This window comes from Cynoglossus semilaevis, chromosome 1, assembly GCF_000523025.1.
Source record: "Cynoglossus semilaevis isolate Cse_v1.0 chromosome 1, Cse_v1.0, whole genome shotgun sequence".
NCBI classification, from domain to species: domain Eukaryota; kingdom Metazoa; phylum Chordata; class Actinopteri; order Pleuronectiformes; family Cynoglossidae; genus Cynoglossus; species Cynoglossus semilaevis.
Genome location: NC_024307.1, coordinates 27,975,289 through 27,995,942, shown reverse-complemented (window position 1 = coordinate 27,995,942; position 20,654 = coordinate 27,975,289). Strand labels below are relative to the sequence as shown.

At 44.2% G+C, this 20,654-nt stretch overlaps 1 protein-coding gene across 7 annotated transcripts in view; it reads left to right on the top strand.

Annotated features, from left to right (window-relative positions):
* dysf (dysferlin, limb girdle muscular dystrophy 2B (autosomal recessive)) overlaps positions 1-17,238 on the top strand; it is a 32,407-nt gene extending 15,169 nt beyond the window's left edge. For 5 of the 7 annotated variants that reach the window (XM_025057850.1, XM_025057841.1, XM_025057858.1 and 2 more), the window contains 27 exons: positions 52-215; positions 451-535; positions 638-715; positions 1,901-2,082; positions 2,165-2,305; positions 2,383-2,412; positions 2,703-2,738; positions 2,876-2,917; positions 3,007-3,108; positions 3,449-3,610; positions 4,559-4,748; positions 4,826-4,899; positions 8,603-8,701; positions 11,629-11,757; positions 11,835-11,990; positions 12,063-12,154; positions 12,732-12,902; positions 13,323-13,465; positions 14,260-14,399; positions 14,500-14,588; positions 14,670-14,765; positions 14,850-14,991; positions 15,455-15,554; positions 15,890-16,062; positions 16,148-16,257; positions 16,350-16,497; positions 16,638-17,238. In XM_025057850.1, the coding sequence (XP_024913618.1) occupies positions 52-215; positions 451-535; positions 638-715; positions 1,901-2,082; positions 2,165-2,305; positions 2,383-2,412; positions 2,703-2,738; positions 2,876-2,917; positions 3,007-3,108; positions 3,449-3,610; positions 4,559-4,748; positions 4,826-4,899; positions 8,603-8,701; positions 11,629-11,757; positions 11,835-11,990; positions 12,063-12,154; positions 12,732-12,902; positions 13,323-13,465; positions 14,260-14,399; positions 14,500-14,588; positions 14,670-14,765; positions 14,850-14,991; positions 15,455-15,554; positions 15,890-16,062; positions 16,148-16,257; positions 16,350-16,497; positions 16,638-16,694 (3,131 nt within the window). In that variant the 3' untranslated portion in view covers positions 16,695-17,238. Of the gene's footprint in view, positions 1-26; positions 216-450; positions 536-637; positions 716-1,900; positions 2,083-2,164; positions 2,306-2,382; positions 2,413-2,702; positions 2,739-2,875; positions 2,918-3,006; positions 3,109-3,448; positions 3,611-4,558; positions 4,749-4,825; positions 4,900-6,151; positions 6,212-8,361; positions 8,374-8,602; positions 8,702-11,628; positions 11,758-11,834; positions 11,991-12,062; positions 12,155-12,731; positions 12,903-13,322; positions 13,466-14,259; positions 14,400-14,499; positions 14,589-14,669; positions 14,766-14,849; positions 14,992-15,454; positions 15,555-15,889; positions 16,063-16,147; positions 16,258-16,349; positions 16,498-16,637 lie in introns of all 7 variants that reach the window. The other 2 variants (XM_025057865.1, XM_025057847.1) reach the window with 2 other exon arrangements.
* Positions 17,239-20,654: the final 3,416 nt, after the last annotated feature.

Sequence of the window (20,654 nt, the reverse complement as noted above, 5' to 3'; positions counted from 1 at the left end):
CACCTATCTTTCCCCCCCGGCAGAGGCAGCGGCAGCAGCAGCAGCGTCCTTATGAGTCGGAGCGGGAAGGTTGGGAATACGCCTCCCTGTTTGGATGGAAGTTCCACCTGAAGCCCAGGAAGACAGACAGTTTCAGGAGGAGACGCTGGAGGAGAAGGATGGAGCCTCTGGAGAAGACGGGCCCGGCGGCCATTTTTGCTCTGGAATGTTCTTTGGTAGAAAACCTTTACACTGACTTTTTAAAATTTGGAAATGCTACAGAGAGAAATGAATTTGATGGAGTTGAATCTTCTTCCTCCTCTTCTTTGCCTTCTCTCCTTTTCTTTTTTATTTCCCTCACCCTTCTTTCCCCTTGTTTTAATATTTCTCCTTCTTCTGACTCCTTGTTATTCTTAACTTCCTCCCTTTCTTCCTCTTCTTCCCTTTCTTCCTGCTCATTGCCCCTCTCAGAGCAGCATCGAAGACAGAACTGATGATAGATCAGTGACGACCACGTTTGGAGTCAACAGACCAACTATCTCCTGTTTCTTTGACCGTCAGTTTCACACACACACACACACACACGAACACAAGTGTACAGTATATTGTACTAATTACTAGTGTCGTTATCTATGTGTGTGTGTGTGTGTGTGTGTAGGAGGCAGTCGGTACCAGCTGCGGTGTTACCTGTATCAGTGCAGAGATCTGTTGGCCATGGACAAAGACAGTTTCTCAGGTGAAAACACTACATTAACCACCCTCATACACACTCGGCGCCCTCTGCTGGATAAGACAGACACTGAGTATTTATATTTATATATTTTTGTCTTCTGTCCTTTTTTTTGTTTTCCTTTGTCTTTTATCATGTTTTCATTTCTTTTGTTATCTTATTTGTCTTTCTCTGTCTCTCTCTCTCCCTCTCTCTCTGTCCCCACATCCTCTCTCTCTCAGTGTGACCTTTTATCCCAACAGTCCATCATCTCATTTCTAAACAACACAAAATAAACTCAAACAGCTCCAGGGGACCTCTGTTAGTGTGTGTGTGTATGTGTGTGTGTGTGTGTGTGAGTGTGTTAAGGGTTAATTGAGGGCTGGTGGGAAAAGTGCAGTTTAGCTTCTGTTGACTCCAATGTAAACGACTCCACTGAGACTCTTTACCAGGACAGTGATAATAAACACTTTGTGTGTGTGTGTGTGTGTGTGAGTGTGTGTTTATGTACAAATGAGTGTGTTAACAAGCAGCATAGTCAATGTGACCTGTAATAACAAACCTCACTGATCGGCGGTCCCAGCGCTGCATTCCCGAGCTGCTGATGTCACTGTGACAGACACAGTTATTTTCACTGAGTCAGATCCTCATTTGTTAGGCTCCAGTTAAAGTTCAGATCAGGATGTTTGCTAACTCTAAGTTATTTTTAGCTATGTACGATATTAACTTTTTACCGATATCCGATACGCCTAATTTCTCAATTCTGATGTCAAACAATACCAATATTGGCCTGGTCATATTTATTTATTTATCTGTACAAACCATCGTATGAGCTGCTGACACCAGCATTCTGTTGACAATCCTCTGATTACTAAAATAGATTCATTAAATGAGCTGCAATGCTGCCATCTAGTGACGTTCACTTTGATTTACAGCCGTTTATCCCCAAAACCTTTTTTAGGTCACACATCATTTAGTGAAACCCAGGCATTGCATCATCAGCTTTTCATTGATTGTAGGAGAAACCAATAACGCTTATTGCAGATATTACTTAATTATGCTAATATCAGGCTGATTGGGCGGACAGCCCTAGTTATTTTGACTTAAAGAAAAATAGTTTAGGTAGTTACATTAATTAAACAATTAATTCTAAGTATGTTGTTGAGGTTGAACTCAGAAATCTGTCCTCCTCTGTTTTGTCTGTCCATCCAGATGCCTACGCCATCGTGTCCTTCCTCCATCAGTCCCACAGAACAGTGACGGTGCGGAACTCCCTGAATCCCATCTGGGACCAGACTCTCATCTTCTATGAGGTGGAGATCTTTGGAGATCCTGAAGCCATCTCGGCCAACCCTCCCAACGTGGTGGTTGAGCTGTATGACGAAGATTCTTACGTGAGTGTTTGACCTTCTGCGTCAGGCATTTGTCCTCGTCCGTCTGCCGCTTGAAGAGGTGTCTTTTATTCTTTCCAAATAGGGAGCAGATGAGTTCCTTGGCCGCTGCATTTGTCAGCCCTCTCTCACCTCCAGTCCACGTCTGAGCTGGTTCCAGATTCGTCACGGTGACAGAAATGCTGGCGAGCTGCTGGCTGCGTTTGAGCTCATTCCCAGAGAGAAGGTCCGAGGTTCTCCTCACCTCTGAGACATCAGACTTTTACTTTGAACTAAAGTTTGTTCCTTATTTTGTCTCCACAGCCTGCAATTCACCACATTCCAGGACAGGAGGTCAGCTATTTTTCACATATTTAATTTTGTGACTTCACTGTTTGAAATACTTTGTCCAGAGTTACATCAGTGAAGAAAACTGACCAGAGGAGGCAGCAGTGGACCAGCAGCTGCTGTGTCACTCTGGGCTAAAGCCACTGATTTTTCTCTATGGACTTTGGTGTGGCAGAGAGAGTGTTTGGTTTTCTGTTGAACTCTAACAGTGTCACTACTATTCTTTTCCATTTTTAACTTCTCTTTATTTTGGGTTCTCGAACGCCTCCTCCCCTCCGTCTCCCTCACCTCCACAGGGAGACATCACCACCTCCACCCATGTTCTGGATGAGGTAAAACCAAAACAAAGATAGTAAAGCTGACTCCTGCTGACACGCACACGCCAAGAACTTTAAAAAAACAAGTTGAATTTATTACTGGATATTACTAACTACTTACTAATTAACATTTGACGTTTTCTTTTTTGCAGTTTCTGTTTTCGGGATTTCCCTCTGAAAACCTGCAGCAGTGGGTACGACACACATGCGCATGCACGCATACACCCAAAGCACACACAATGTTTTAAATATGGGTGACAATTTCCTCTGTTATGATTGACAGCCGGACGAGTCAGACGTCCCATTCCTGCCTCCTCAAAGAGAACCAAACGTCTTCATGGTTCCCCAGGGAATCAAACCAGTTCTTCAGAGAACCGCTATCGAGGTTTGCTCGCCGTCTGTTTCTGCAAAAATAAAACAGAAAAGATAAAAGTCAACATCCGTTTTATAACTGCAAAAGCTTCAAAAGCAAGCTAATAAAAGCTAAAAAGTACCACAGGACCATTTATACCAAGATGCTTAAAATGTTCCACATATACAGTTAAAGAGCAACAGTTTTACTAGGACAGTCAAAGGTCTGTGACATCCAGCCTACATTCAAAGTTTATGATAAACTAACAAAAACGTATAAAGATCACTTTATGAAACATTAGACTAAAAGTAGGTACTGATGAAAATGAAAAGAACTGTTGTATTTTGTTGTTGTTTTTTTTCCTTTTTCTCAGATCTTAGCGTGGGGCGTCCGAAACCTGAAGAGTTTCCAGTTAGCCAGTGTTACCTCTCCCAGCCTGCAGGTGGACTGTGGAGGCACAGTTGTCCAAAGCTGTGTCATCCGCAGCATGAAGAAGAAACCGAACTTTGACGTCAACACACTGCTACTGGACGTGGTGAGAACATGGAGGCCACAACTCTAAAGTTCAGTCCACAAGCAGCAGATAAATGTTAGCTAAACAAAGACTAAAGCTAGTTTAAAATAAGGTTTTAGCTGCCAAAGGTTAGCAAAGACAAACAAAGGGTTAATGACATTTAAAATGTGAAACGTCTTTCGTTAAATTCATATTATGGACTAAATACACAATAAAGGTGGTTAAAGAATTTAAAGTAGCATAGTTAGTAGTTAAAGGTTAGCCAAACCACATCTGACAAAATAGTTCAGTAAATGATTTGTTCTTGCTGGAGTTACACAGTTCATGAGGAGGGCTGTGCTGCAGCTGGGAGGTTTCAGGCTGGGAGGGTGTCTGCTCCAGTCCCTACTGTATATACCACATTATATACAGTTACACTCACTGAACACTGGGTGGAGGATGACAGCATGGACACGGCTCAGTGAGCAACACTGAATATAGGCGCTTTATAAAGGAACTGCTCAGGCTTTAAGAGCTGTTTTAGTCTCTGAATGGAATTCTGTCTACCATACTGAAGTCCACAGAGAAAATCAGTGATTTTAGCTCACAGACCAAAGTCCATAGAAAAAAATCTGAGATTTTAGCTCACAACTGTTAGAGAACTAAATACGGTCAAAAATGGTAAAAAAAAAAACTAAAATAATTGAATGATCAGCTAAGGATAAGCCTAACAGAACTAAAATTAACTGAGTTTAGCTCGTGACCTAAGTTAGTCAAAGATTAAGCTAAAATTTTCCAAAGTAACAGAATAATTATACAGTCTCCAGGTAAGCTAAAGTTAGCTAAGAAGGTTGCTAAAATTTACCGAAAAGAAGCAGGTTATTAGCCAAGAAGAAACTAGAAGTTGGTATAATTTAGTTAAACAAATTTTAGTTTAAAAAGTTAAGTCTGACATCAGGACCTGACGTTTTTCCCTGGTTGTTTTTTCAGCAACTTCCGTGCGAGGAGCTCTACATGCCTCCTATTGTCATCAAAGTCATTGACAACCGTCAGTTTGGGAGGAAACCTGTGGTTGGTCAGTGCACTGTTCGCTGTCTGGAGGAATACCGCTGCCACCCAGAGGAGCAGGGAGGAGCTGCAGCTATGGAGGAGGAAGAGGACGATGAGACAGGATGGAGACGTAAGACATGAAAACATATATAGTATAGTGGACATCAGCAATGACCTGTCATTAAAAATGTACACCAATCTGTGCAGGAGAAACGAATCAGCTGATACCAGGAGACGCTTTTATTGACATCGATGACCAGGAGCCGCTGGTTTCTGAACAGGTAAAATCACTTTGTCATTTCCTGTGGCTCCGGTTACTTCCTGTAGCACCTGTCACTTCTTGCGGCTCCGGTTACTTCCTGTAGCTGTCACTGCCCGATCCACATGCAGCGAAGAATGACAACTCCACTTGGACAGACTTTATTTGTTTATTCCGGAGTGCAGTTCGACCTATTTACGGTTTACGGTCATCAAGTTTACAACATGTAGAGTTATTTCTTTCTGTTTTGTTTTGTGGCCAGTATCGTCCAACATAGAAGCACAGGTAGCACAACTGTTTTGGTTCCTGGTGCTTGGCCCTTCATGTGCATCTGAAATTTGGCAGTGACAGCCTCATTCTCGCTTCACTTTTACATAGGCGCAAATCAGGCAGCCACAGCCACAGTGGCCATTTGTCTCTGTCCAAAATGGCGGGCAGGTGACGTGGATCGGGCAGTGACAGTAGCTCCTGTCCCCCGTGACGGTCTGAGCCTGGCTGAGAAACTGTTTCCTCTATTTCTCTCCTTCTCCTCTCCTGTTCTCTCCATTGAGGTTGATTTCTTTGTAACCTCCCTGTTTGTTCACCCGCAGTCACCACAGTGACAGTTTTACACACACACACACACACACACACATAGAAGATGTAGTAACCTGATTGTTGTGGTGACTCTAAAACGTTTAGAATGTTCATTAGAGAGTGTTTCTGTGTGTGTGTGTGTGTGTGTGGATAAATCAGACAGTGATGATGTCATCACTGGGTTTCTGTGGTCAACAATGTGGAAATCAACAAAGCTGATTTCCACATTCTCCAGAACTCTTGACCACTGTTACTGTTACTGCTGGTACTGTTACTGCTGTTACTGTTACTACTGTTGCTGCTGTTACTGCTGCTGTTACTGCTGCTGTTACTGCTGTTACTGTTGCTGCTGCTTTGACATCTCTGTCAGCTTCTGTTAGTTGTTTAATCACAGCAGTGTCAGATAGTTGAATAGAACCAGTCAGCAGTGACCTGATACCTTCGAATCATCATCGTCATGTGACCTCTGACATGTGTTTTGAATCATCGTCATGTGACCTCTGACATGTGACTCACATGTCTGTACTTTTGTAAAAATGTTTTTTTCCTATGGTTTTGAATTAAATTAATTCTAGGTTTGACTTTACAGATAAAATGAACACTCGTCCTGTCTGGACACTAACCCTCTAACCTGTGCATGTATCTAAGTGTGTATTTATTAATATCTGTGTGTGTGTGTGTGTGTGTGTGTGTGTTAGTTTGCAGATGGGGCAGGCTCCGCTATCATTAACCTCTCAGCCTCTGACTCCAGTCTTCATGTAGGTCCGACTTCCATCTTCTAAACCTCAAACCTACATCAACACTTTTCTGTATGAAACTAAAATGTGGTATTAATCTATTTCCACTGTGGCCTGGTACAAATGACCCCTGGTCTGGCACTGGTCCACAGTCCTCAGGTTGATGACTTGTGTTTTGGAGATCTCATCTGAGCTCAAATGAACGGTGATGTAATTCTTCACTGTCCACTATTTGAGCTCTTTGGGTTTTGTCTTCTCTCATTTTCTCAACAGTCTGTTCTCTTTGGTGAGGGGCAGAAACATTAGCTAACTGTTAGCTCATACGTTTATGTTGAAACTCCCTCATACGTTAATATAATCCTTCCACTTAAAAAAATAATGAGTCTTAGTGAAATGATTGAATGGATCATCAGTCTAATCATATTAGATATCGATCACCTGTGTCTCTTCATCGTCATCACTTGTTTTAGTCTAAAAAACAAACCCATTTGTCCGTGTGTAGTCAGTCCGTCAGCTCAGCGCTGTTGTCTCAAGTGCACCTCCTCTTTGGTGAAGACGTGTGTCTGCAGAGAAACCAGACGTTTGTTCCTCCTCTGCCTCATGGCCGAGGAGGAAATTCTTTTCTGCTCAGAGAAATCTCGGCTTTAACAGAGCATCGCTCGGTGAGCCGCGTGGTCACGGAGGAAACCTGACGCCGCGTTTGAACGCTGGGCTGTTACAGTCTCCCATCTTTTATTTATCTAAGCCAGGTCCATTTAAAGCCCGGCTCTGACCTGGAGCAGACAAACACACAGTGTGAGTAATTAGGGACGATTCCTTTCTCTACAAACACTGCTATTTGTTTTATTAAGGGTCAGATCTTTAAAAGCAGTCAAATTAAAGGCTCCACTTTCCATCTGCAGCAGGCCAAAGTCAACAGAGCTGCTACAGATCCTCCTCACCACAAGTCTGTGTGAGCAGACAGTGGGAGCAGGCGGAGGCAGGGATGAAGGGGGAGAAAAAAAAGCTCCAGGAGAGGACAGGGCTAATATCTCATGGCAGCGGAGAAAGAAAAACCTCCAACGTAAAACCTCTAATGTGCTGTAAATCCTGCCGTATTCATCTCGGTGAAAGATGAAGAAAAAACCCTGGGGTTTGATGATTCCCAGATTAAACCAAACTCCTTCCAACAGGGATCAGTCTGATCCGGTTTCAGAGCTGGAACCGTTTCAGAGGATCTCCTGTCAGAGCTGATACTGACTCCTCAAAAACCTCTGCTAGAACCACGGTCAGAAGATGTCCCCAAGAATTCGACTGCTCCTGTAAACGTCTGACGCTGTAGTGGAGTGTCTGTGTGTCGCAGGACAGACAGATTGGACAGATTAGGATTAGAGCGGCAGCACCAGTGGCAAGACAAAAATAACTTCAACAACAAATGTAAAAAATATGAAGAGAACTCATAGTTAACCTGGACTTGGAGCAAAATAACTTTGAGTTAGCCCTTTTTTTTTTTACTTGAACCTTACTTTAACCGTCAACGCCAACTTTTCTTTGAGTGGACGAGTGTGTGTGTGTGTGTGTGTGTGTGATATTTATTAGTATTCGCACAGACAGTGAGGGCGGGGTCAGAGGGGTAAATACAGAATTTCACATTTTTCCGAACCATTGTGCCACTGTGGCATGGAAAAGGGCAGCACGTAGAGCGTGGCACACACACACACACACACACACACACACACGTGTGTGTGTGTGTGTGTGTATTTATGTGTCCTGTGAGTGTGTTTGGTGCCAAAGCAGTGATGACAAGGGCGCCAGGAACTTCTGTGTGTGTGAGTGTGTCTGTGTGTGTCCTCCAGGACTCTCCGTCAGACGTATGAAAACCAACACTGCAACACACACAACACCTAGTGCACACAGACACACACACGGCCACTTGTACCGCAGGATCAAAGGTCAAAGGTGAAAGTCAGAGCGGGGTCTAACGCGGTAAATTTTCATCATTTACTGTAGCAAAATGTTCAGTTAAATATTAGCCGGATGTGTCTCTGCTCTTTGTTGCCAAAGTGAACAGAGTTAGAACGGAGAGAGTCAGTGTTGGAGTCAAAGTGCTTTAACTGTCATCAAAGAACCATCAAATGGTAGAACTAACCTCATGTCAACCCTTTTTCTTTGCATCCTGTTGTGGACACTAGATGGCACAGTGGGTAAGTATGTGATTCCTTGATTGGCCAGTAGATAAGGTGTCTATCAGGAATCGTCTTCTTTCTTCACCTGCTGAAATGTTGTCTTTCAGAATAATTCAAATACTGACTATTTATTAATTTAATTTCATTGGAGTAAGAGTCAAAAAGAATCCTTGACAAATTGGACCACATTCTACCTTTTTACACTGCTGGTCTGCTGACCTCTGACCTCTGATCATGTGCTTGTCAGGCTGAAGAGTCCATGGACTGGTGGAGTAAGTTCTACGCCTCCACTGGAGAAAAGAACAAGTGTGGAAGCTACCTGGAGGAAGGCTACGACACGTTAAAGGTAAAGAACCGTTGTTCCTCTGAGGGTCCAGCAGGGGGCGACACTGATGATCCTGTATAGATGTAAGATAAGGATGGTAATAAGAAAAGGAAAGGAAAGTGGGTGAAAGGAAGGCCTCGTAGAAGGAAGCACGCAAAGGAAAGACAAGAATTGAAGTTCTGAACAGAGGAAGAGAGGAGCTGAAGTAGAAGAAGAAGAAAGAGGAGTAGGAAAGGTAGTGAGACAAAGAAGGAGAAAGAAAGGCAGGAGAAAAGAAGGAAGTTAAGAAGGATGAGGTATTTGCCAACTTGGGTTTTTCCAAGTACTCCACATCCTCTTCATCAGCCCGTCCTTCATCCATCCTTCACTCCTTCTCTTCTTCCTCCACCCTTTCCACCCCTTCTCTCCCCTCGACGTTCCCACTGTTTTCCTGAACGACCTCAGTGACTCATTTGTGGTGAATTAACTCAGGAAGTGTTTCAGTGGGACCAGCAGAGGCCACCTCCTGACGTTGGTCAGATCCAGGAGAGAAGGCTCACATCAGCCTCTCGGTTCCTCCACTCATCATCCACACTTTCCTCATCATGCCGTATCCCTGATGTTCTCTGGGTCCAGACTCGGACCTCTGCTTCTCCTCTGGGACTGGAGGCTCACGTCAGTCTTTGAGGCCGACGCCTGAGATGAAGTTTTACACCAGAATTATTTTTTATTCCTCTCTCCTGGACGCAGTTCCACATCAGAACTTTCGGGGCCTTTTTCATTTTTATGTTCCTCCAATTTAACAGAGATTTCCTTTCTGTACCGATTCTAAAAGGGACACTCCTGGGTTTTTCAAAGTCCGGTTGACATACTGCCAGACAACCAACTGTGCCAAGAAAACTCTTAGACGGCCTTTCCTACAGAAAACTTCATTTAAGAAAACCACTTACTCTCCCATACAGAAGTCCATAGAGGGAAACACTTATTTTAGCTCACAGAAACACGGCATTTCTTGATCCACTGCGGCCTTCATCACCGAGTCACAACTGTTTAATATCCTTTGTTCAGACTGACCACAGTGACACAAGCTGACCACAGGAGGCAGCAGTGACTTTGGTGTGAGAGAGCTAAAGCAAATGACCTTTACGGCTGTTACAGAGACCTTTACAACATTCACTCCTTTAGCCTTTCACTCTCGTAAAGTAACTGATTTACGCTGCTGGTCATTCACAGTTCCATTCACACCGCACGTCAGTTTAGAATGAATATTTAACCAAAACTCCAGTTTCCCTAATCATAACCCTATTCCTCGAAGACTCAGGAAGAATCGAACATGTGACTGTTATTGCTGTAAGGCAGGTGCATTGACCACTGGTAACCGTGTGTTTCCTGGTTTCTCACTTCTCTCTTCTGGTCCTTCAACACGTTCAGCCAGCCTTACATGGACACACACAGAGACACCATCACTCTCAGAGTCCTGTTTTTCAGTGTTTCCTCAGAATCCACTCTACAGTTGGATGGAAACTACAGGAAGAACCAATGAGCCGCTGCCTCCCTGGCCCCTCCTCCCTCTTGTTTCTCTCAATCGCTCCCTTTTTCAAACAAACTCCTTTAGTTCAGATCTGCTGCTCTCACTGTTTCCAACCTTTACCGACCACCTTCACCTCCCTCTCACCTCCTCCTCCTCCTCCTCCTCCTCCTGCTGCTGCATCACTCCTGCTGCCCTTTGGGCTGCTCCTGTTGGATGAGACACAGTTTCCAGCCTCCAGTGGGAACTTCTATCTGAATTTACTCACCTTTACTCCCAGCTCAGGTCTTCACAGGCCCTCCAAATCTACCCTGGTTCAAGTCTGTCAGACAGCTTGGCTTTAGACCTGTCGAACTAAACGGCAGAAAGCTGAAGTTTTATCCCCTCTCACCAAAGTCAGTCAGTCATTCAGGCTCACATTGAAACAGCAGCTTTTAGTCTGCTGCTGCATCCGTTTTTATAAGTATGTCAATGTGTCTTTTAGATTATTTTCAATGACACAAAGTGACCACAAAAGGCAGCAGTGGACCCGCAGCTCCTGTTTACTTGTGAGCTTAAATCACTAATTTTCTCTATGGACGTGTCGGGTCTCGTTTAGAGAAAATGTTACTTTTCCAGTGATTTTTCAACGATATTTTCTTTAGAAATGTTCAGCTCTTCCTGTTTTAGGGCTAAGCTAACGTTAAAAAGGTCAGTTGGATTCTTGTGTTGGGTTCATGTTGACCACATATGTATTTACCATAAACAAAAGTCATCAGACTGTGGTTGAAAGGACAGAGTTTTTAATTAAAATGCTGTGAAGAGTTGTTTATAATCAGCGACACAATGATGTCTTTACTAAAACCACCAACTCCCCTGACACTGGGTTTGGTCTCACAACCGTGGACTTTCTCCACTCTCCTTCATTTACATCATGTCCTTCTTCTCCTCGCTCTCTTTCCAGCGGCTTTCATCGCCCTCCACCCTCACAGTCACCAAGACTGCACCTCCTCCTCCATCGCTCCTCTAATCATCCTCCTCCTCCTCCTCCGTCTCCCACGTCGCTCCTTTCTAACTAACCTCTTTGTTTCGTCATGACCAAAAACCAAGAGAGAGTGACAGTGGAGAGGAAACGTCTCGCTGCCTTCGTACGCCCTCTCCTCCCATTTTCATCACTTTTTAATGAACTATTTTCACAGGAACATCAATGATATCATAGCAGAGACTGGTGATTTATGAGTCATTTTAAGTGAAAAAGCCACTGGAGGTCAGTAAAGGTCACTCTGAGATGTACTGACTCTCGGCACAGCTTTTTAAAAACTTAGTTGCCTCTGACCTAACCGTGTGTTTGATTCTCGTCTTTTTTGTGACTTCTCTTCATTTCATCATCATCTCATCTGATTTTCTCTTGTCATGAGTCCAATGATGTCATGACCCACTTCGTCCTGCTCCTCTTCCTCAGGTGTTTGACCGTGAACTGGAGAAGGTGGAGGGTTTTGAAGGTCTCTCGGACTTCTGTCAGACCTTCAGGTTGTACAGAGGAAAGACTCAGGATGAAGGAGAAGATCCATCAGTGGTCGGAGAGTTCAAGGTACCAGTTCTACTCTGGCTTCTCTTCATACAGAATTAGAAAATGTCATGATGTTCTTCAACCTGCTCCTCCTCCAGGGTATGTTTAAGATCTACCCTCTCCCTGAAGACCCCAACGCCTCGGCTCCACCCAGACAGTTCAGGAAACTGCCTCCCAACGGAATTGAAGAATGTTTGGTCCGAGTCTATGTGATCCAGGCTGACGGACTGCAGCCTAAAGATGCCAATGGAAAGGTACGAGAGACGAGGAAAGGACAGTCACAGACAGAGACGACCACGGGTGTCATAAATGTGTTTGTGTTTCAGTGTGATCCCTACGTGAAGATTGCCCTTGGAAAAAAGACCATCGACGACCATGAGAACTACCTGACCTCTACCCTGGACCCTGTCTTTGGAAAGTACGCCACAATGTCACAGGAACAAAAACACATGTTTATAAACCACTCACTCTCCTACACCAAAGTCCACAGAGAAAATCAGTGATTTTAGCTCACAGACCAAAGTCCACAGAGAAAGTGACTTTAGATCACAGACCAATGTTGTTTCTGTTTTAAATATAAGAGAGTACAGTTTCAGCAAAAATAGTTTTAAATTTCATTTTTGTAAAATCCATTACTTATCTTGTCAGATAAAACTTAACTTCCGTGCAGAAAAGGTGCTAAAGGAGTGAAAGAGAGAATTTCATAGTTTAAACCATTTTTACCACAACTTATCTTGTTAGATAAAACTTTATTTCATAGTTTAAACCATTTTTACCACAGTAACAGCAGCAGGGGGCGGTACTCACTCACTGATGACAGTGTAATGACAACACTGACCGTTTTTTAATTCTTTGTCTGATGAAGTTTGTTCCTCTTTTTTTCCTGATCTTTCATATATGTCAGAGCTATAATATCCTCAGACTTTGTTCCAGTGTAAACCTTTCCTCACAGCTGGTTCTCAGGCTCCTGTTGACTGTGATGTTATCTTTGTCAGGATGTTTGAACTCACCTGCTCCCTCCCTCTGGAGAAAGACCTGAAGGTGATGCTCTATGATCATGACATGCTGACCAGAGACGAGAAGATCGGCGAGACCGTGATTGACCTGGAAAACCGCTTCCTCTCCAAATATGGAGCCATGTGTGGTCTGCCCCAGTCTTACTGTGTGTGAGTGTGACAGGAACAACGCCATCCGTACAACTCTTCTACAAAATTTAGATATGATAAAATCACTCAAACACATCATGTAAAAAAAAAAGAAGCTTAAATTTAAGCCAAGAAAAATGAAAGTTGCATTTATATAAAAGCAACTAAACGTCGGCCAGAAACACAACACTGGGCCCATTGGTAAAAGTCGACTAAAAAAGTAGATGAAAGACAACTAAAGGTAAGACTGTGTGATGCTTATAGTTAGCCAAACTACTGCATGTTAGTACATTAGTTAGCTTAGCTGCCTCTGGTCTCACCAAACAATAAACCTCACAATGTCACCAACTGCACATTTAACTGATTACAGGATTAGAACAGAACTAAAACTAACTCTCTCTCTTCTTTTTACGCACTCTTTCTTTGTCACTCAACCCTCAGGACCGGCGTGAACCAGTGGCGTGATCAGCTGACACCACGGCAACTGCTGTGTCGAGTGTGTGAGCGGAGAAACCTGTCCAAACCACGGTACCAGGACAACGCAGTCTTATTCAGAGGAGTCCGTTACACAGCTGCTGACCTGGGTGTGTGTCCTTGGACGTTGTTACACCAACCACTTTCCCATTCAAAAGTCCATAGAGAAAATCTGAGTTTTTAGATGACAGGGACCCAGCAGCCTTTGCTGACTTCTACTGCTGCCTCCATCACTCAGGTCAAAGGTGGTGTTTTTGGGACGTCACTATTTAAATATATGTTCTTCAGATTTACCTCAGTGAGATGAATTGACCACAGGAGGCAGCAGAAGCTCCTGTCTCTGAGCTAACATGAAGGGTTTTCTCCACAGAGAGTGAGGGGTTTACAAACTTTAGTTTTCTTTTCCATTCTGTTTTTTTTTTTTTGTTCAGTGAAGAAGTTAAATCACAGAGACCACCTGATGAGAGGAGAGACGAGATTAATATTAAAGACAAATTCACACACACGGCCATGTTAGCCAAAATCAACACAGCGCTTCGTTCTCTTCCCACAGTTGTCATTGGTAACCACAAACTTTCCTGCTGATTGGATGAGAGGTGGTGCTCCTCTTCCGCTTCTCTACTTCTCCAACGCTGACCTTTTCCCCTCAACTTTATATTTAAATCTTTTTTCCAACTTTCCTCTGACTTTTTCCTTCTTCTCTCCTTCCTCATTCCTTCCACCTTTCTCTCCTCTCCTCTCTTCTCTTCTCTTTACCACACCTTAGTAAATCAAACTCCGTCCTGTTGTTGTTTCTTTTAGAAGCAGCTGTTTTTTTCTCCTTCACATTTGTCACTGAATGTTACACTTTTTTAACACACGTGGATAATTCTGTGTGTGTTTGTGTGTGTGTGCGTTTGCTCAGATGACAGGGGGGAGTCCCGACGTCATCTGGGTCCGTTAAAAGAACGCCTCTCTCTCCACATCCTGAGGAAACTCACTTTGGTTCCTGAACATGTGGAAACCAGACGTCTGTTCAGTCCAACACAGCCCGACATACAGCAGGTTGTCAATCATCAGTACTTATCAGTGTTCATCAGGCTAATCAATAACCCTCAATAATCACTAACCTCCCTCCTGATTGGCTGTGGCTGCTGTCTCTCAGGGCCGTCTGACAATGTGGGTGGATCTTTTCCCCAAATCTCTGGGTCCACCTGGACCGCCGTTTGACATCACTCCTCGAAAAGCCAAGAAGTAGGAGCAGGATCACGTGACAGGTTTTGAAGCCTAGCCATCATTGTTCTTCCAGGTAACTCTTCTGGTTCTGTGTTCCAGGTTCTTCCTGCGCTGCATCATCTGGAACACCAGTGACGTCATCCTGGATGACGTCAGCATCAGTGGGGAGAAGATGAGTGACATCTACGTCAAAGGGTGACACACTGACTCAAACTGGTGCTGTCTTTGTCTCTGCCTCCACTCCACCTTAACCCCGCCCCCTCATCCATGTGTTTGCAGGTGGTTGGATGGACATGAGCATAACAAACTGAAGACGGATGTCCACTATCGCTCCCTGGGCGGAGAAGGAAACTTCAACTACAGGTTCCTGTTTCCCTTCAACTATTTACCTGCAGAGCAGCTGAGTGTCCTGGACAAGAAGGTGAGAAGAGAGCAGCCGGCTGTTAGCTATCTTTGGCTAACTGTTAGCCATGACCTTGGGGTAGAAAATAGGCCCTGTAGGTGGCAGTAATGCAACTTAAAAAAACCTGCTGGTCAAGACAGAAGAGGAAGAGAGGCCCAGGGTGTGAGCGGGGTTAGCTTAGCCTGGCTTAGCTGAAGGTAGTCTTTTAAATAACAAAGACATTACATGCTATCACCGAAGGCTAGAGACAGAATAACTGTACTGTAGCCTGTACTGTACTGTATAAAATGTGGTAATGATTAGAATTAAGGAAAGTAGGAAAGGACAGAGGAACCAGGGAACAAGGAAGGAAGAAGGAGAAAGGGAACTGGACAGGCAGGTTAGAGGGAACATGAACTCAAACAGAACTCCAAACTTCAAGGTTGGATTTTAAATGTGAACCTCAAGCATCAGTCCTTACAAGTGTCCCCTGTCTGAACAGGAACACTTCTGGAGCATGGATAAAGTGGAAACTAAAGTGTCTCCTAAATTGACCATCCAGATCTGGGACAATGACAAGTTCTCCTTCGACGACTACCTTGGTAAGACGACTCTCTGCTGACCCTTGACATCAAGCAGACATGAAGCTGGAGACTGGTCTGATACAACCAGTGGAAATTCAAGTCTATCATTAGTCACACAGAATTATTCTCTCACACCAAAGTCCATAGGAAAGATCTATGATTTTAGCTCACATTGACCCAGCAGGTGACAGAAACTAACCACAGGAGGCAGCAGTGAGCCAGAAGCTCCGGTCTGTCCATGAACTAACAACTTTGTTGTGAATGGAGTTTGGAGACAAAGTTTTTCTATTAAGTTTGATGTTGTCCTTCTTGTTTGTCCATCTGCATGTGACCCTGTCACCCGGGACCATCAGGTCACCTGGCGCTGGACCTGAACCACATGCTGCGTCCTGCCAAGTCTGCAGACAAGTGTGGCCTTCAGCTTCTGCAGCAGCCCACGGACAAACTGGTGTCTCTGTTTGAGCAGAGGACAGTGAGAGGATGGTGGCCCTGCAGCTGTGACAGGGACGGAGACAAGATCCTGGCTGTCAGAGAACACACACACACACACACACACACGAGTTCTTATAGTGGCATTGTTGGTCATGTGACCTGAGTTGTTGCTGTCACAGGGCAAAGTGGAGATGACTCTGGAGATGGTGACGGAGCAGGAGCAGGAGGAGCGTCCTGCTGGACTGGGCAGAGATGAACCCAACATGAACCCACACCTGGAGGACCCTCAGTGAGACACACACACACACACGTAGTCATAGCAGTGACACATAGCAGCGACGGTGACCTTCATCCCTCTCCTCTTCCTCCTCCTCCTCACAGACGTCCTGAGACCTCTTTCCTCTGGTTTTCCTCGCCGTACAAAACGCTGAAGTTCATCTTGTGGAGACGTTTTAAGTGGCTGATCCTCCTCTTCATCCTCCTCTTCCTGCTCCTGCTCTTCCTGGGTGTCTTCCTCTACTCCTTCCCTGTGAGTCTGACTTTCTGTCTGTTGAATCAACGAGCTCCTGGAGGAGGCCTCAGAGGGACAGGACGAGATGAGGAGGAGACAAAAGATTACAGAAAAATCCAATCTAACAAAGGCTCTCTCCTCCTTCTCTTCTCCTACAGAACTACGCTGCCATGAAGATGGTTGGACCTTTTGGACCAGCAAAGACCTCACAGTGATGAAGACGGAGTCTCTGCTCCTGCTCCTTGTGCTGCTCCTGTTTGTTTCTTTATCCTGTCTCCTTCCTGACCCTCAGACCATGTGACCTGGCTCTGACTGCAGACTCGTTTCCTCGTATATTTTTGGATTTTCTGGTCGAAGTTTCAGATCAGATCTCAGCAGGTGTCGCCCTCACGTGTTCTCCTCCCTCTCCTCCCTCTCCTCTGCCGTCTCCTACCTCTTTCCGCTACTGCTTTCATCATCTTCACTCACAGTAAAAACCTCAGAGTAAAGAGAATGACAGAGTGAGGAGTAACTGCTTGATCTCCCTGCCTCCTGCTGCTATTCAGAGGAGCAGCAGGAGTTCAGAAAAGGAGATCCAAACACCTCCAAAAGTTTAGCTTTGGAATATTAAAGAAGAGGGAGAAAAACAAAATACTGTCAGACTCCTCCTGTCCCAGGTCTCCCCTGTTTCCTCCTCTCTTCTCCTCCTCATTTCAGCCTCATTTCTCTGCTCCTCTGCTTCATCCTGATCCTTGTCTTCTTTTTCTGTCTCATCTTCCTCATATTGTTTTCTTTGTTTTCTCCTCCTCCTCCTCTACACACTACTGCCCCCCCCACCTCTTACTTTTCCTCCTTTTTACCTTTACCTTCTCTCTTTTTCCCTTGCCTTCTTTCCTCTTTCCTCTCTTACCTCTTCTTTTTCCTCATACTCCTCCTCCTGGTCTGTGGTCCACACCAGAGCTGGAAAAACTGACTAAAGAATTGGTCACATGGTCCCAGAGCAGCATATTGATTGGATGGTTCTGTACTGACCCCTGGTTGTTCCAGGTATTTGTCAGATGAACCTTCACTGGAGATTTTAAATTCCAAACATCAGACACCACACACTCTGTCATGCAGAAGTCCATAAAGAAAATCAGCGATTTTATCTCACAGAGACTCAGGAGCAGCTGGTTCACAGATTTTCATCTGACCTTGGTGATGGAACAAGCAGTGGATCAACAACTGCTGTCTCTCCGTGAGCTAAAATCACTGGTTTTCTTACATTAGGTTATCAACATTAGAGAGTAACGTGCAAACCATAAAAAATGAACGACAAAAACACCCAAAAATCCACAAAACACCAAAACCATTTGATCAGTGTATTTACGTTGTGCCTTATATTTAACCAAACTTAATTATCCTGCTGATGTAAAGGAAGGCTTTTATTTTCAAAATTTGCTTCGGCCTGGTTTCTATATCTGCAACGATGCCTTCATGCTGCAGAATGTGCCTTTAGCTGTTAGCTCCCAGCTGCTAACTTCACTGCTCTCTCAGTCGCATTAACTACTGTGTCTCTGCTTCAACCAAAAACTAACAGCTAACAAACAACTTACATTTTCAAGAGAAGACAAAATGCACTTTTTTTTATTTTTGCCTGAAAGTATCGAGTTTGTCACTTTTAGTCCGTTGTGTTTTTCTGCAGCTTTGTGTGAACAACAGCTGATTTAATTAAACTCCAATAAAGTCACTGTTTCTTTGTTTCATTAGACAATGGCAGGTTAACAACACTCTGAATTTATAACTGGTTACTTTAGGAAAAGTAGGTGTTATAATCAACTCCAACAAGCTAAGAGCTTAGCACAGAACACGTCATTGTATTTTAGAGATTGAGGCTAAGAAAAGATGTTAGCCTACTGAAGCTAAAAAGTTGCACAGAGAAAGACTTCAGTCAGTCCAGCTAAGATGAAGTTTAAGCAAAAATATTAGCTCACAAGCTCCAATTTTATCATCATAGTAACGACTCTTAGCTCAGTGAAGCTAAAGCCCTAAATTCTTTCCTTAGCTCGCAGACTCTTAGCTCAGTGAAGCTGAAGCCCTAAATTCTTTCCTTAGCTCGCAACATGATGACGACTGAAGTTTACCAACGACTGAAGCGTCAGAGGAGAGTTGGAGCAGCAGCAGCTAAAGAAACTTTGATCTTTCATATCTGAGTAAAGTTCTGGTCAGGCCGGATCGTCCTGCTCCGACTCCCCGTTAATCATTAGGAGACATCTGGACAGATGATCTCCTCGACCATCGTTTCTCCTCTTCAGAATGTGGTTAATTTATGATGGTGGGCGATGGGTCAGGGTCCGGTGAGTGGACCAGTCTGAGCCCAGTCGCTCTGGGTGGAGGAAATGGGATCATTGGAGTCGGCGCCTCCTTCGGTCATTTTGGGTGGAGGCTCCGCTGAGTTTGGTTGGTTTTGGTGGAGTTTCAGGAGATGAAGAATTGTCTCAGAAATTAGGCCACCTACTGTTCACTCTGTGTGTGTGCGGTGTTTGAAGAATTGTCCCAGAAACAGCCCACCTACTGTTCACTGATCACTTTTTAATTTACTGTCTGCTTCTGAGCAGATTCATTTACATTTAAACTCCCAGTGTGTGTGTGTGTGTGTGTGTGTGCTGCGTTTGCTGACCTTCACATGAACCTGCTGTGAAATGAAATCTCACTTTGATCAATTTCTCTGCTACAGAACTTAAATAATTTCTCTTCATCCTCCTCTCATCTCTACTTCTCTCCTGATTCCTCTTTTTTCTTTTTTCCTTCTTCATGTTCATAGTCAACATGAACTGTAAGTGACCCTCTGACCACTGTGTGTATATGGTGTGTGTGTGTGTGTGTATGTGTGGGCTGTGGCCTTGGTCTTTCTTCACTTTTCCACCTCCCTTCCCTCCGTTTCTTTTTCCTGTCTACCTCCTGCTTCTTAACCTCCTACACTGAAGTTCATAGAGAAAATCACTGATTTTCCAAAGACACAGCAGTTGTCGATCCACTGCTGCCTCCATCACTCCAAATGTGTCCAATGTGTATAGATTCTTTATTTAGGTTTATCTCAGTGACACCAACTCACCACACGAGGCAGCAGTGGACCAGCAGTCGTGTTTCTCTGCGAGCTAAAACCACTGTTCTCTAAGGACCTTAGTCTGTGGCAGTCTGTGATTGGTGCGACAGAATGTTTTGTTTACAGACTTCAGTCTCCTGAGGGCTAACATTACAAAACCAAGATAAGGGATTAAACCAGGACATGTTGCTTAATCTGTCTGAAGTTATCCTGGAGTCGGTTGTAGAAAGCAGGACAGAGCTAACTGGTCTGCTCCTGACCAGGCCAACAGCCAGACTACGACTGACCCTCCTGGTTCACCTGTATTTCTACAATGTTCCATTTATATTGTCATTTGTCATTGACATTGAAGTCCATTGACTGTCAGTAACTGCAACAGTCCATTTATATTGATTCAAGTGTTTCATTTATTACTCTGGCATATATGCTTAATATATGCCTCATTTCCCATAAGGCACTGCAGAGGGATTCATAAAGTTCTCTCCATCCATCTGCTACTGTCTGCCGGTCACACACAGTCTTTAGTCTTGGTTGGAACCAGAAGAAGGCTCCTACTATAGTTTCCTTCACACACACACACACACACACACACACACACACAGGAAGTCAAGCTAAAAAGGATTCCTCTTCATAGAAGTCCATCAGGAGCTGTTGTTCTGCAGCTGTGAAGTATGAAGTACGACTGTTATCCACCGTCCCATCGGTGATTTTGTGAGCAATTCCAACGTCTATTCAAGAACGTTGTAAACACGCAAGTTTCCAGAATATCTACACTCGGCTCGACGTGCGTTGAAGATGCACAGATCAGAATAGGTTAAAAGCTACCTCAGCTACCCTGGATTTGGTTTTTGTGCCATCACCCCCAGGTGCCTGGCTCACAGTGGGAGAAGGACGTGAACCTCCTAATAAACGTGACTGACTGAAGCTGACGTCAGTCTGTTGCCTGGATTTTTCGTCTTCTTCTTCGTCTGGTTGCGTCATCCCCTTGTTATGTTAATCAAACTCCGATGGATCCAAACATATAAACATTTTGTTTACAGTAAATGTACGACTCCAACAACGTTGACGGCGTCCAACTTTTTACAGATACGTCTTGAAACACGGCGGAGGG